The sequence below is a fragment of the Pseudogymnoascus destructans genome (genome assembly GCF_001641265.1).
Source record: "Pseudogymnoascus destructans isolate 20631-21 unplaced genomic scaffold scaffold_19, whole genome shotgun sequence".
NCBI classification, from domain to species: domain Eukaryota; kingdom Fungi; phylum Ascomycota; class Leotiomycetes; order Thelebolales; family Thelebolaceae; genus Pseudogymnoascus; species Pseudogymnoascus destructans.
In genome coordinates this window covers 513,319-526,848 of record NW_020167538.1, presented here as the reverse complement: position 1 = coordinate 526,848, position 13,530 = coordinate 513,319, and the positions used below count along the sequence as shown (strand labels likewise).

Below are 13,530 nucleotides of genomic sequence, written 5' to 3'. Positions count from 1 at the left end.
TATTATTTTGTACGGCATGTACGTATACTTCCCAGAGTCGTTCAAAAGTGATTTATTTGGTGGATGACTAATACTGCACCTTCCAAAGAGAGTTCCAGGACACCGGTGTCCGAATACTACTCTAGCGCAGACCCTCCACCTTGGCACCGCAGCACACGTGATTGGAATCCGCACGTGATGATGCTCGTGACAATACTGGAACTCTCCAAAGAGCTTTCCGTCTGTGCAACCCAGTTAACTCCAACTCTTCTATCTCATCGTAAACAATATAATTGAACAATCACAGTTAATCAGCTGGCAAACAATATGGCGTTTACGATGCATTCCCATTCCGGGCAGTTTTGCCCGGGGCACGCGACAGGTCAGCTGGAAGCGGTGGTCCAGCAAGCTATAGCGCTGAGCATGCGCCTTATATCAGTTACTGAGCATATGCCTCGCACTCATGACCAGGATTTATATCCCGAAGAAGTGCGTAGCTTTCCCTAACGATGATATTTTCCCTCAACATCTCGTATTCTTGCGACGGGTTATCTTAGTCTGGTTATGTACTGACGTCGTCAATAGCTTGAAGCTGGGGACACTTCAGCGATGCTGCTTCCAAGGCACGAAGAATTTCTTACTGAGGGTATTCGTCTGCGAGACAAGTATGAGGGACAAATCCAAATCCTTATTGGCTTTGAGGGGGAATGGATACGCCCAACCTACGGACCTATCATCAGGGGTCTTGCCAAGGACCCTAGAGTAGATTTCTACGTCGGCTCTGTGCACCACGTCCACGGGATTCCAATCGACTTCGACCGGGCAATGTATGAGGACGCTCGGAAAGTAGGGGGTGGGGGTGACCAAAAGCTGTTTGAAGACTACTTCGATGCTATGCTTGCTATGCTGCAAGATTTGCGACCACGCGTTATTGCGCACTTCGATTTGATCCGGTTGTTTAGCGACGCACCAAACCAGGACTTGAAGACCTGGAATAGTGTGTGGGCGAGGATTGTGCAATGCCTGAAGTTAATTGTCTACCAAGGTGGTTTACTAGAGGTGAACAGCAGTGCACTCCGGAAAGGTTTGCACGAGCCGTATCCAAGTCGGAGTATTTGCGAGGTATGGTTTCTGGGCTTTGTTTTATCGCGTACCACTAACAAGCTATAGGAATTTTTGAGCCTTGGTGGCAAGTTTACCTTGTCTGATGACAGCCACGCTGTTGCCCAGGTAGGGCTAAACTATATAAAAGTACAAAAGTTCCTTCAGGATGTGGGCGTCGAGACTCTGTGGTATCTTGAAAGACTCTCGGAGGAGGCGGCGAAAACATGCGTGGTCGGGTCGCTTCGCATTAAGAGTGTACTGTTAACTGAACTTGACATGAGGGCTTATCCAACCTCAACCCCAGATGTAAGATAAAAGGATGACGGGCTTACTGTATAGTTAAAAAACGGGCGCCTTCAAAAAAATACATGATATCCTCATTTGATTTCAGCCAATAGCATTGGCATAGTAACAGTGCAAACCAAAATGGGTATTCTCTCTGTCTAGTCTATGCCTAATTCCGACCATCCTAATTTTTCCTGGCCACTTTCAACTGCCAAAGCGTCATTGCTCTCTTCCAACCTTTTTTGGTGGTCTGCTGCAGCTTTGGCATCCAACCTCACCCGTCTCTCCTCTCTCCAGCCAGGACCCCATTTGATTTCCGCTAACAGCATTGGCATCGTAACAGTGCAAACCAAGGCGATGAAAGTGAAACACCATCCTCTCCCCATTTTCTCTACCATGATATTAATAATCCCCGTGCCTCCAGCTCCCATAAAACATCTAACAAGGTTATTCGCCGCTGTAGCTGTCGCTGGGCTCTGAGGATACAGGTCCACTACTAGAGTGCTCAAGATATTAAAGGAGCCGTTGACACAAAATCCTATCAGAAATGTGAGAACAAGAGGAGCAGCAAGATGCGCATTCTTCTCCATAGCCCAGCCATAGCAAACAATGCTGACGAGCCCGACGCCCAGAATGGGCCATATTATCCCTAGTCTCGCCTCTTCGATTGGGAAATGGCGTAGATCGTCACCATGCTTACGGTCAATTGCGAAACCGATTCGTTTTGCGATTTTCTTGTAATTCCGGTCGAGGAGCTTTCCGTTGATGAAGGACGTCACTGCGCAACCAACGCCGAAGGGGAGATAGCAGAGCCCTATTTCGAGATCATTGAATCCATACGTCTGTTTGAACATTGCAGGCATCGAGGATATAACATCGTAAAAGGCGGTATAGATAAGAGAGTTGTAGAAGAGCACTAAGGCTACGTCTTTTTCTGCGATGATGTGGATTGTCTTGAGAGGGTTAGGAAACTTGAGTTTGCGATGACTGGCAAGTTCAGCTCGGGCCCTACAACGCTCGTTGGCAGTGGCGGAACGGGAGAGAGAATCTGGAGACTTCAACTCTTTGCGCTGGCGCAGGTAGTCTAAGATGGTCATATTCCAACCCACTGGTGGAACCGAACCATTTCCCACAACATTACGGCCAGTCTCTGGAACGGTAATAATGTAGGGAACAAGCCATACAGCTGAGAAGATGAAACAGAACCAAAAGATTGATCTCCAACCCAGGAACTGGGCCAGAATTCCTCCAATTACGGGGCCTAGTGCAGGACCCAACATGGTGCCAGCCCCCACGATTCCAACATACGACCCTCGTTCCGAGCTCGTTGAGATGTCTGCCACAACCCCATATCCCAAGGCAATACCGCCACTGCTACCGGCGCTCTGTATGCAACGCAATACTAACAGCGCTGGGAAGCTGCTCTGGAGAGCCAGCCCAATGTTGGCGCCAAGATAAATGATCGAGGCCACAATGTATGCTGGCCTCCTCCCCGCCATATCAGCAAGATCGCCGATAAATGTAGGTGCTATCCCCTGAAATATCATAAATGATGTGATGGTTACGTTGATAAGTGCATCCGAAACATTCAGATCCTTGGCCAGTGGATTCAAGGCGGGGAAATAAATATTTGCAGAGGTTGGCGATATGAAAGCCGCCACTGTGACCATGAAGACGAGATATTGCTTCTGCTTCTTAGAGAAGACCGAGTAGGGCGGTCCAGTTCGCACGGTTGTTAATTCCTCAAGGTCTCCATCTTCGGCTATGGCCTCTTCGCTGGCAGGCTGGAACGCCATGGTTGTTGGCGGTATAGACTCGCTCGGAGATGGAGTTCCTGTTGTTTTCTCGTCCAAGTCCTTTTCCAGGGTGTCACCAGAGATTGGCGTCCTCGTAGGTTCTTGTGGTTCCACGTCGAGGTCATCCTTCTCTAGGCTCATAGTGCAGTATTACTCTGCCGCCGAATATCACACATTAAGACGGACCAAGGAGTAAACTGGGTTGAATTGGAAGAGAAAGAGAAATGCAAGATAGGAAAGATGAAGACGAGCAACCTACCTTATTAGAGCGGGGTTTTAAACCATGGACGGTTCATAGCGGCTATACGGAACTTGCGCCGAGTTGAATCCACATCTTGTGTGTCTGGTGAGTTGCATTTGAGCATGGATGGTGGCGATATAGCGTCGTCGGAGTACCATTTGATTCGCCGACGTTAAGCAAATCTCGTTATTCCCGTTGAAGAAAGTTGGAGATGGAGAGGGGTACGGTAATAAATAATCTTCGGGAATAAAAAACCCCCGCGATAGATCAGGCACAGTCCACCACCACACGTGGTATTGTTTCACCTGCTGTAGTACCGGTATTGGACTTTTGAATATTGCTCCAAAAATATTAAAAAAGTAATAAAAATATTCAAATAATTATATTATCACAGTTGTAAAATGGCTACCTGCTTTGAGCGCCCTGGTTTGCTTATAATGTGATGCCTAAACCCGAAGTTTCGCTTATCTTTTGATACCACAAATCGCCCAATCTCCAAATGAAATTCGTCCATGACGTCTAAATAAGGTTGCCAAGGAACAAAATACTCCCTGGGGTTAACACTCAAATTACCGTGATGCCTACCGATAAAGATATGATGTCTGAAAAGACATTCGATGAGCTGGTATGCGACCTCGAGCCCCTCAAACGCATCGAGGGGCTTGAGGAGGTCACTGAAACCTACCTTCAAGGAGAGTATCAGAAGCTTCTCGCTGGAAATGAGGCTCAAGCTCTGTTCGCCCAGTTCCTGGAGCGATTATCATCTGATAGCACCGGAAAGCCAAAGCCATGGACAGCGGAAGAGAATAGCTTCCTGGCTTCTGCCAGAGCCATATTGATAGGCCTGGCGTCGTTTGATGCTTTTCTACAAGCCAACGTCACGGGACCACCTTTCTCATCACGCTCCCTTCTCTTTGGCGCGGATACAACCTTGGAAGACGTTAAAAAGCACAGACAGGAATGTCTTCAGAACCTGGCAGTGGATGGCCTCTCAGTCTACCAACTTATTCCGCACGTCGAGCTATTCACTTTCGCAAGGGCAATTTTTACGGAATACTTCCCACGTGTTGTAGCTGGTCAAACGCTCGATTCGAGATGGATGCGAATCCGCATCAATGCCTATCATCAGCGTCTCCTATCTTCCGGCGTGTCAAATACTCGTCTCAGTGATTCAGTGGCGACCCTTCAGACCCAGGCTGGGGTAGATATGTTCGCCCTTGAGCTTGAAATCATGGCCAAGGATTCATCTTATTCTACAGAATCCAAAGTCCAGTATTTCCTTGAAAAGTCGCAGATCTACATTATGCAAGGCGTGGATGCTAAGGCTAGAGATAACCTGAAGCACGCAAAGGAAGTGTCTCAGTTTCAGTACGCGCTGTCTGGTGCATTGGGAAAGAGAACAAAATTTCAAGAGAACGATATCTCACAATTAGTTGTCTTCGCAAAGAGCAAAGAGGAGCAAAAGTCGGAAACCAAAGGTAGCGAGGACACAGTTACCCTCTCGAAGGATGGCGCCTCTGGATCTACCGAAACTGGAGCGGAAACTACTGGACCTACTGCACTTGAACTAAATGACGATACATTACTCGAGTCAATCGAGTTCACAAAAGTCGACAAGGATCTGAAAACAGATCTTCCGGAGGAACTTGCAAGTTTAGAACCGAGCAACCAACCGCAGCTGAAGCCAGTCGACCAGATTATGCTACTCACTGAGGCTACACTGAAAGATGTCTCGGCTCCTCTAGATAAGTTGAACAGCGAAGAGATTCTCCCTTTTGCTGTCCGTGTCCTTGAGGACAAACCCACGAACTGGCAGGTCTACACCCAAGCGTTGCTTGTGAGGAGTAGAATCGAAGCCCATAGGTCGAGGACACAGGAACGTAGCGTGCTTCAACTACAAGCTATTGTGGATCAGGTTATCGCCGAGACCGAAGAAGAGCCAACATCTGGTGGTGATGGCGTCCCTGAAATACAAATCACTCAATTCTTACCAAAGGCAAAGCCATCTGAATCTGCTCCGGTTACCGAGCGGTTGAAGTTTATTCATCAACTCAATTCGCCTACCAGGTGGGAGATAGAAACCGAGTTAGCCTATGCTTGGAGTCACGCAGGAAGTCTTGTGAGCGCCCTTGAGATATTTAAGCGTTTGGGGCTTTGGCCCGAGGTTGCTCTTTGCTACCACTCGATTGGTCAAGAGGACAATGCTCGCAGAGTCATCTGCCGCCAACTGTACCACTCCACCAAAGGCCCGGAAATGGACAAGTACGGCGTCGACGACGACGAAGTGCGCACGGATAAGTGGGAAGGGGAGATGCGATCACCCCATCCCCCTCACGCACCACGCTTGTGGTGTATTATCGGTGACCTCGAGCAAGACCCATCATGTTGGGAAAGGGCGTGGGAAATCTCCAACCACCATTATCCACGCGCTCAGCGGACACTAGGCGAGTATTATACTCGCAAAGGTGACCTACCGAAGGCGCGGGAGGCATATATCAAAGCAACCATAGTTAACCGCCAATACGGAGACACTTGGAGTCGTCTTGGAGATATTGACCTTGCGACTGCAAATTGGGATGGAGCTATTATCGCATTTCAGCAAGCAATTATGATAGATGATGATAACTCGAAGACGTACAGCAACCTTGGATCCGCGTTATTATCCAAGCACACCGAAATGATGAAAATTAAGCAGTTAGAGGCTGCAAATCAAATCCAGGAGGACGCAGAAGAGTTAAACGACGATGACGAAGTTGGAGTTCACAAGCCACAAATGTCCCCGTTGGACCCGAAAGACATCCTTCGCCAATCACTTATTGCATACAAGAGAGGCGCTAGCTTACAATACGACAACTGGCAAATTTGGGACAATGTTATTACAGTTGCTGGCCGCATGTCACCGCCCTCTTTCCCCGAGGTATTGCAGGGCCTCCGTGCTGTAATTCGCATCCGCTCCCCGAAGGAAGGAGAGCAAGCAATAGACATTGATATTCTGCGTGCCCTGGTCGGAGAAGTTCTGACAAGGGAAAGGGATACCAATCCTGCGACTATGGAAAACGGAATATACAACCCGCCGCGTGGAAGCCTGGCACGCGCTGTTATCGAGATGATGGACTCGGACGTGGTGCCGCTTATTACCGCCCAGGGCGAGCTGTGGGCTTTGGTGGAGAAGCTGAAGTTCTACCGACGCGACTTTGCTGGGGCTCTGGCGTGTGCTGAGAAGAGGTGGAGAGTAGCGACGGCAGGTGAGATGTGGCTGGAGAATAGGGAAGCCTGGAAGCAGGTGTCAGAGGCAACTGATGGACTGGTCAGTGCCTTTGAGAATTATGGGCCGCAGGAGAAGGCAGATGGGAGCGGTGAGGTAGAAAAAGGGTGGAAGATGAAGGCGAGAAGTGCTGCGAGGGGTATTATGAGCAAGGCGAGGGCTATTTGGGAAGATACGGAGGAGTTTGATATGTTAAAGGAGAGGTTGGAGGAGTTGAAAAATAAGTAAAACCGGTTGTTGGTAGATGCGACATATAGAATGATGCTGGTCAGTCCAATTTCACGGTTTAAAAGCCTACCTGCTCCGGTCGTTTCCAAGTGACAATTAGGCAATAACTGGCAATGGTCTATAGCTCAACTGTCCGGTTAAGGTTTGTGAAATCTCATCATCGAATACCAAGGTCTCTTATTTCGTATTCATGCAAGCTTTTGATCTAATGGTTTGTCCTTGATTATCGTAGCTGACGGCATGAGTAGATACTATCACAATTAGAGGTGGAGTTTCAGGAACTAAATGTAAAAATTCACATATGGTGCGTTATCTCTGGATTACTATCGTATTAACAGTAAGTTCTTTCTGTGTTCTGATCCAAAGGAGTCTCACTAGCTTACCCATTGTTTATGCGTGAACCAAGGGGGTCGCCTTTTCCTCGCCTGGACAACAACCACAAGCAGTACCGATAACAAATTAGGTCGCAGTAAAAGGTCAATTTCAGACTGGGATATTGTTTCTTCTTCTCCTCCTTTTGAACTCCGGTGATGAGATAATAACTACAGAAGCTACAACTCCACCAAGGCCACCTATAGCTTCAAAAATGGATGACATCTCATTTCAGCGACCAAGCGATCTCCCCAACCTCGAGGAAATTATAGCTGAGTATGACAACCTGGAGAGGGAGATATTTGTGATGACAATCGAAAGAAAGCCAGACTCGTCGAGGAGCGTCAGGTGGAAGACAAAGCCACTAGGCTCAGCAGAGCTCATCAGAATGAGTTTATTGCTTCTGCTCACCGAAACGAGGATTCGGACCGCGAATTGACAATTGATGAGGTGGAGCAGAAAAATATCCAAGTCACCAGAGCTCAAGAGGATAAGCTACTTGCCTCTAATCGCTGTAAAGAAGATGCGGGGACTGCACTGAGGCGTATTGGTGAAAACAAGGAATGTGATCTCATCAAATCAGGCATCGCTCAGAGGCATAACGTATGTTTGTTTAAGCCTAATGCAGATCATAACACTGACAGTGTGCAGGAGTTAAAATCTGCCATCAAGAGAATCACCCATCATTCTTTTGGACAAGATGGGCAGGAGGCCATGTCAAAGAACACAAAGAACACAGTCTCTGAAATGAGTGAAGAGGGGTATCTTGTCCAAGATAATGATGACTCCGTGAGGAATTTTTTTTTTGCTGGTACGCCGAGTACATATACCGCCTTTTCCAGTTTGGTGTCGAACCCAAATGTCCTACCGTGCCCATAAGTATTTATCATTGCGTTCTACCATTGCGTTCTACAAGACTATAATCTAAATTCAAAATCTAGATCAGTTCCGACCCAGCCTATGAATACCGACATATCTGATGGCATAAAGATTATCGCAGATACCGCCAAAATGATAGAGGGCTTTATGGCAAAGTCTGGGAACGCGCCAGGGCAAAATCTTGTGGACGGCGTGGCCTCGGGTGTGTATCGGCACCGATACGAAAGAGCTTGACTTCCGGTAGCTAAATCAGACGGTTAAATCAGACGATTAAATCATACACCACTAGGAATGCGCTCAGCCCGCATGATGCATAGAACACATATTTGGCTGTGCTCCTTCGCTCGGACGCCTTTTTCAACTCTTTATTTCCACCCCCAACGTTCTCAGCCGTCAGGAACGAGTCCGCGACAAGCTGGTCGATATGCGCCGACTGTGTTGCCAGGTTGTTGACAAGCTGTGTCTGCAGTTCTGAGATCTCCATCAGCGATTTTTGTGCGGTCCTGAGGGGTCAATGTTAGCACATAGGACTGTGACGGGTGAGACGAAGCTGGACTTACTTTACTTGGTTCAGGGTATCTTTATAGTGTTGAACCATGTTTCGATTTTCTTTCTCAAACAGCTGCAACTGCTCTGGTGTCAACTCGTCCTCAACATTCTTTCCATACTCCTCCTCGACCTGCGTCCCTGCCGCGCCCTTGTATTTGAACGCTGGTATGGGCGGTTCGCCCGAACTGCCGCCTTTCATACCTCCCTTGCTTTTATAGAGCAAGCTCTTGTTCTTCTCCATCTCGCGCATAATCCGCGTCTCCATCATCGCTGCCTGCAGCCCTCCGCACTGTTGTAGCTTCTTCCGTAAATACCACAACACATTCTCCCTGTGCGTGCTAATCGTATTCGCCCTGCTCTCCGCCTGTTCCTGCTCGGGAGGCTTCGACTGCCCTATCCCACCAACAGCCCAGTTACCCAAAGCACCCAGTTTGTTGCCATATTTCTTTTCTATCAGGGTTGTCTCGGTGTCTTGGCGCAGCTGCTCCGCATCTGCCAGGTTTCGGATGCCATAGTTGAGTTCGCGGAGGAGTTGCTTCGTTTCGGCGTCAATCTCGTCGCGCTGGCGGTCAGTCAGGTACCGCCATTCTTTATCTTTGGGCTTCGAGGTTTCGGCAGCAAGCTGGCGTTGGCGTCGGGGTGGTTGCGTGGTAGATAGGTAGGATTGTCGGATTCCCCGTAGGTAGTCGTTCAGCGACGCAATGTGGGAGTTCTGGATTATCGGTCAGCGATTGCTTGCGCGAATGGAGAACAATGCCATCCTACTATTCGATATGCCTCTTTAAGGAACTCGTCAAGATGTTGCATGGACAAAGAGACGCCAGAGGTTGTGTGGGCGCCATGAGCCTTGAGGGTCTCGTTGAAGTACGGGGTGATATCTGTCATTTTGTAGGTACAGCAAAGATGCAGGTACAATGACGGTTGTACGTTGCCTTCAGTCTTCTTGTATCATGCTATCAAAGAAGTCCGTGTACAATAGCCTCTTTTTAAGTCGAGTATACAGTGGAATGGGCAACAAATATACAATATAACTTGTTATCGCATAGGTGTGGTGTGGCTTTATGGTAGCTTCCGTCACTGAGGCTGGAACATTGTGGCGCATGGGCTAGTGTGGCTGGGCACTCCTGAGGGACCTACTCTGAATCACACTTGTCGCAAGGTGATGAACTCGCTTTTATTTTCCATCTACGGAGGAGGCGTTCAAAAGTTTTGTCCTGCCAAGAATGCCAAGGTATGCATAACTTCCTCTCACTTGCGACCGACGAATGACTGACAATCGACAGTGCCTTTCTAGTTCAAACGATGGCACCGAACACGGATATCTCGACGAGGGCCCTGATTGTGGCCCTCAAATCTCCGACTGGAGGAAAGACTTCAGCGGAAGTTGCTGAGAAAACTGGCCTGTCAACCCGACAGGTCAACCGGATATATGCTCGCGCAATTGAGCGTGGGTTTGACCCCAACCATATGCCACTCACCTTACGAGATGAGTGGTTACAGGACGCTCCCCGGTCTGGCCGCCCGACAAAACAAACAGCTGAAGCGACAGAGGGAGTTGTCGCAAAGGTGCGAACCGACCGTTACGGAAGGGAAAAAACTTGTGCTGATATCGCGGGGGAACTTAGCTTGCAAGGTATCGACATCTCTGCCACGACAACATGGAGGGTTTTAAGGACTGCTGGCTTCCGGAAAACGAAACCGACGAGGAAGCCTGGGTTGACGAAGAAGATGAGGGCGGAGAGATTAAAATGGTGCCTCGACCATCAGCACTGGACACTCGAGGATTGGAAAAATGTAATATGGTCAGACGAGACATCTGTGGTACTAAACCATAGACGGGGAGGTTATCGGATATGGAGAAAGGCAGACGAGGCATTTTTACGGAGTTGCATTAGGGAACGGTGGAAAGGATACTCAGAATTTATGTTTTGGGGATGTTTTACTTACAACAAGAAAGGGCCATGTCATTGTTGGATCCCAGAGACAAAAAATAAAAAAGAACGAGACGCTACAGAAGTTGAAATACATGGAATGAATGAAGAGTTAGAACCAATTTTACGTGAAGAATGGGAATTATCAAATGGGATACGCCGAATGTCTCTTTGCAATCTTCCTAGTATAAAGCCGCTATGGAGATGGAATAAAAAGAATGGGAAGTTGAGCCGTGAGAAACAAGGAGGGGAGATAGATTGGTACCGGTATCAGAAAAAGATTCTGATACCAAAGATGTTCCCATTCGCAAGGGAATGCATGGTAGACCGTCCGGATACTATATGTACAAGAAGACAACGCTCCATCACACAATCATTACATTCAGCAGCGAGTATTTCAATTACATGACATTAATCGCCTCTTCTGGTGCGCCAACTCTCCAGATTTAAATGTCATCGAGCCCTGTTGGCCATGGATGAAAAGGAGGACTACAAGGAAGGGGGCACCAAAAAGTCGACTAGACGCGATGCGAGCTTGGGAGACCTGTTGGGAAGATCTCCCTCAGTCGCAAATCCAAGCCTGGGTCGAGAGGATTCCTCGACATATCCAGAAAGTCATCGAGCTAGAAGGCGGAAATGAGTACAAGGAGGGGCGAGAAGAACACTGATTTCATAACTATGTACATAACTAAATTGTGAACTGTGGCGTTTCCTAGCGTGGGACAAAATTTTCATCTCTGTTGGATACTTTCTATCGACAGCAACGCGCCAGTGAGCAACTCTCTCAAAGGATTGGCGGCCATACAGTTATATACCTTCAATTGGCATGTTTTCCAGGCCTGGGCTTGGATTGCAGGAGTTCCATCTGTGTCATATTCATGGTCATGCATGTGATTGGTGTGCGAATCGGTGAATCAGGGAAAGAGAGACGACCGGTGGCATGTGAGAGACAGAATCATTCCCCAGATATAATATACCGAGTAAGTTATACAAGTTATGCAGTACATAGCTAGTACTCGTCTTTTTCTTGCCGCGATGCCTCGGCTTCTCCACGAAAGTATGTCTCCTGTCACTCACAAAATGTTATAACATTCCAATTTCCGCGCTTCCCAGGCCGAACTACTCTAGCAATTTGTCTCCTTTTTATATACCATTTGTACGAAAATTGCTCGCCATATTTGTTTTCCTATTCCACTGCTATTTGCCGGTCACGTTTGCGCGAATTACTGTACCATACAAGGCCCAGCTTATTCTTGATAACCTGATAGCGATAATATAGCGTTCGATCATGGCAGGCAAACATAAGGCCGCTGCGGCATTCTTTGCGAATCCATCTACCCTCTCCAAATCAACCTCCACAACCTCAACATCATCAGGTCGGCAAGCAAGATTACAAAAGATAGCCGCACACATGTCTCAACCACAGACTACCAACTTCCCCCAGGATGCCGTCCCCCAGGCTCCTGAAGATCCGCTATTCGGATTGATGGCCGCTTATCGGGCTGACACCTTTGACAAGAAGGCCGACCTGGGAATTGGCGCATACAGAGACGATAACGCGAAACCTTGGGTTCTGCCAGTCGTCAAGAAGGTGAGAAATTCAATTCCCTGATTAATTTCACTCATTTCGGTCTCATGTCATTCCCAAGCTGCTTTGCTAACAACCTTCCAAGGCGGATGAGATTCTCAGAAATGACCTCGCACTCAACCACGAATACCTCCCCATTGCTGGACTCCCCGACTTCACATCCGCTGCTGCCAAAGTTATGCTTGGAGCTGATAGCCCAGCTATCAAGGAGAAGCGTGTCACATCGGTGCAAACAATTTCGGGAACCGGCGCTTGCCACCTGGGAGGAATGTTCCTCTCGCGCTTCTACAAGCCGAAACCCACCATCTACCTTTCCAACCCAACATGGGCCAACCACAACCAAATCTTCACCAATGCCGGTCTTTCAATCGCCCAATACCCATATTTCTCTGCATCGACCAAGGGCCTCGATTTCGATGGCATGAAGAAGACGCTACAAGAAGCACCGGACCGCGCCGTCATCCTTCTCCACGCCTGCGCTCACAACCCCACGGGCGTGGACCCCACCCAGGAGCAATGGAAGGAGATCGCATCCATCATGCGCGCCAAGAAACAATTCCCTTTCTTCGACTCGGCTTACCAGGGCTTCGCTTCAGGTGACCTCGCCAAGGACGCCTGGGCCGTCCGCTACTTCGTCGAGCAGGGATTCGAGATGTGTCTCGCTCAGTCCTTCGCCAAGAACCTTGGTCTCTACGGCGAGCGCGCGGGATGCTTCCACTTCATCACCAGCCCTGCTTCTGATGCCACAGAGACCATCTCCCGCATCGCCTCGCAGCTGGCCATCCTCCAGCGCTCTGAGATCTCGAACCCGCCCGCGTACGGCGCGCGTATCGCTAGCACGATCCTCAACGATGCTGGGCTCTTCTCGCAATGGGAGGAGGACCTGCGGACGATGAGCGGGCGTATCGAGGAGATGCGCAAGGCGCTGCGTGGAAAGCTCGAGGAGCTGGGCACACCGGGGACCTGGTCGCACATCACAGAGCAGATCGGCATGTTCTCCTTTACTGGCCTGACGGAGGCGCAGGTGCTGAAGATCCGCAAGGATGCGCACGTGTATATGACGAAGAATGGACGCATTAGCATGGCGGGTCTGAATACGGGCAATGTCGAGTACGTTGCGCGGGCGGTGGATAAGGTCGTGCGCGAGACGGCGAAGCTGTAAAGCTTGTAAATAGAAACAAGGGCGAGGTCTGATGAGGATTGGATAAAAGAGTTATGTTTAGATGATATGGTGTCGATCGCCATTTTCTTGGGTATTAAAAGATAGACATTTCTCAAATTCTACTCAACCGGTTTATTCACCGCATTGCTTA

General features: G+C 48.7%; 7 protein-coding genes across 7 annotated transcripts; 5 read left to right on the top strand and 2 right to left on the bottom strand.

The window, feature by feature from the left end:
- Positions 1-233: 233 nt before the first annotated feature.
- Positions 234-1,456, top strand: HIS2 (histidinolphosphatase). Its single transcript, XM_024470358.1, has 3 exons — positions 234-468; positions 565-1,101; positions 1,150-1,456. The coding sequence occupies exons 1-3, from the start codon at positions 307-309 to the stop codon at positions 1,396-1,398; spliced, it is 948 nt and encodes a 315-aa protein (XP_024321658.1). The 5' UTR covers positions 234-306; the 3' UTR covers positions 1,399-1,456.
- Positions 1,457-1,458: 2 nt separating this feature from the next.
- On the bottom strand, positions 1,459-3,782 carry VC83_06768 (uncharacterized protein). The gene has a single exon (XM_024470357.1). It carries the CDS (start codon positions 3,303-3,305, stop codon positions 1,527-1,529), a length of 1,779 nt encoding a protein of 592 aa, XP_024321657.1. The 5' UTR covers positions 3,306-3,782; the 3' UTR covers positions 1,459-1,526.
- A 200-nt stretch (positions 3,783-3,982) lies between these two features.
- Positions 3,983-6,898, top strand: VC83_06767 (uncharacterized protein; the record flags this gene model as incomplete). The annotated part of the gene is made up of 1 exon (XM_024470356.1): positions 3,983-6,898. One exon carries the CDS (start codon positions 3,983-3,985, stop codon positions 6,896-6,898), a length of 2,916 nt encoding a protein of 971 aa, XP_024321664.1.
- Positions 6,899-7,165: 267 nt separating this feature from the next.
- VC83_06765 (uncharacterized protein) lies at positions 7,166-9,828 on the bottom strand. The gene is made up of 3 exons (XM_024470354.1): positions 9,464-9,828; positions 8,710-9,410; positions 7,166-8,652 (listed from the first exon to the last, which is right to left on the bottom strand). The coding sequence occupies exons 1-3, from the start codon at positions 9,581-9,583 to the stop codon at positions 8,412-8,414; spliced, it is 1,062 nt and encodes a 353-aa protein (XP_024321666.1). The 5' UTR covers positions 9,584-9,828; the 3' UTR covers positions 7,166-8,411.
- VC83_06766 (uncharacterized protein) lies at positions 7,485-8,383 on the top strand (the record flags this gene model as incomplete). Its single annotated transcript, XM_024470355.1, has 4 exons — positions 7,485-7,613; positions 7,664-7,873; positions 7,922-8,059; positions 8,261-8,383. 4 exons carry the CDS (start codon positions 7,485-7,487, stop codon positions 8,381-8,383), a joined length of 600 nt encoding a protein of 199 aa, XP_024321663.1.
- Positions 9,829-9,856: 28 nt separating the features above from the next.
- On the top strand, positions 9,857-11,323 carry VC83_09662 (uncharacterized protein). Its single transcript, XM_024473075.1, has 3 exons — positions 9,857-9,929; positions 9,982-10,264; positions 10,324-11,323. The coding sequence occupies exons 2-3, from the start codon at positions 10,128-10,130 to the stop codon at positions 11,036-11,038; spliced, it is 852 nt and encodes a 283-aa protein (XP_024328843.1). The 5' UTR covers positions 9,857-9,929; positions 9,982-10,127; the 3' UTR covers positions 11,039-11,323.
- Positions 11,324-11,704: 381 nt separating this feature from the next.
- Positions 11,705-13,522, top strand: AAT2 (Aspartate aminotransferase, cytoplasmic). Its single transcript, XM_024470353.1, has 2 exons — positions 11,705-12,220; positions 12,303-13,522. The coding sequence occupies exons 1-2, from the start codon at positions 11,918-11,920 to the stop codon at positions 13,377-13,379; spliced, it is 1,380 nt and encodes a 459-aa protein (XP_024321665.1). The 5' UTR covers positions 11,705-11,917; the 3' UTR covers positions 13,380-13,522.
- The last annotated feature ends 8 nt before the right edge of the window (positions 13,523-13,530 follow it).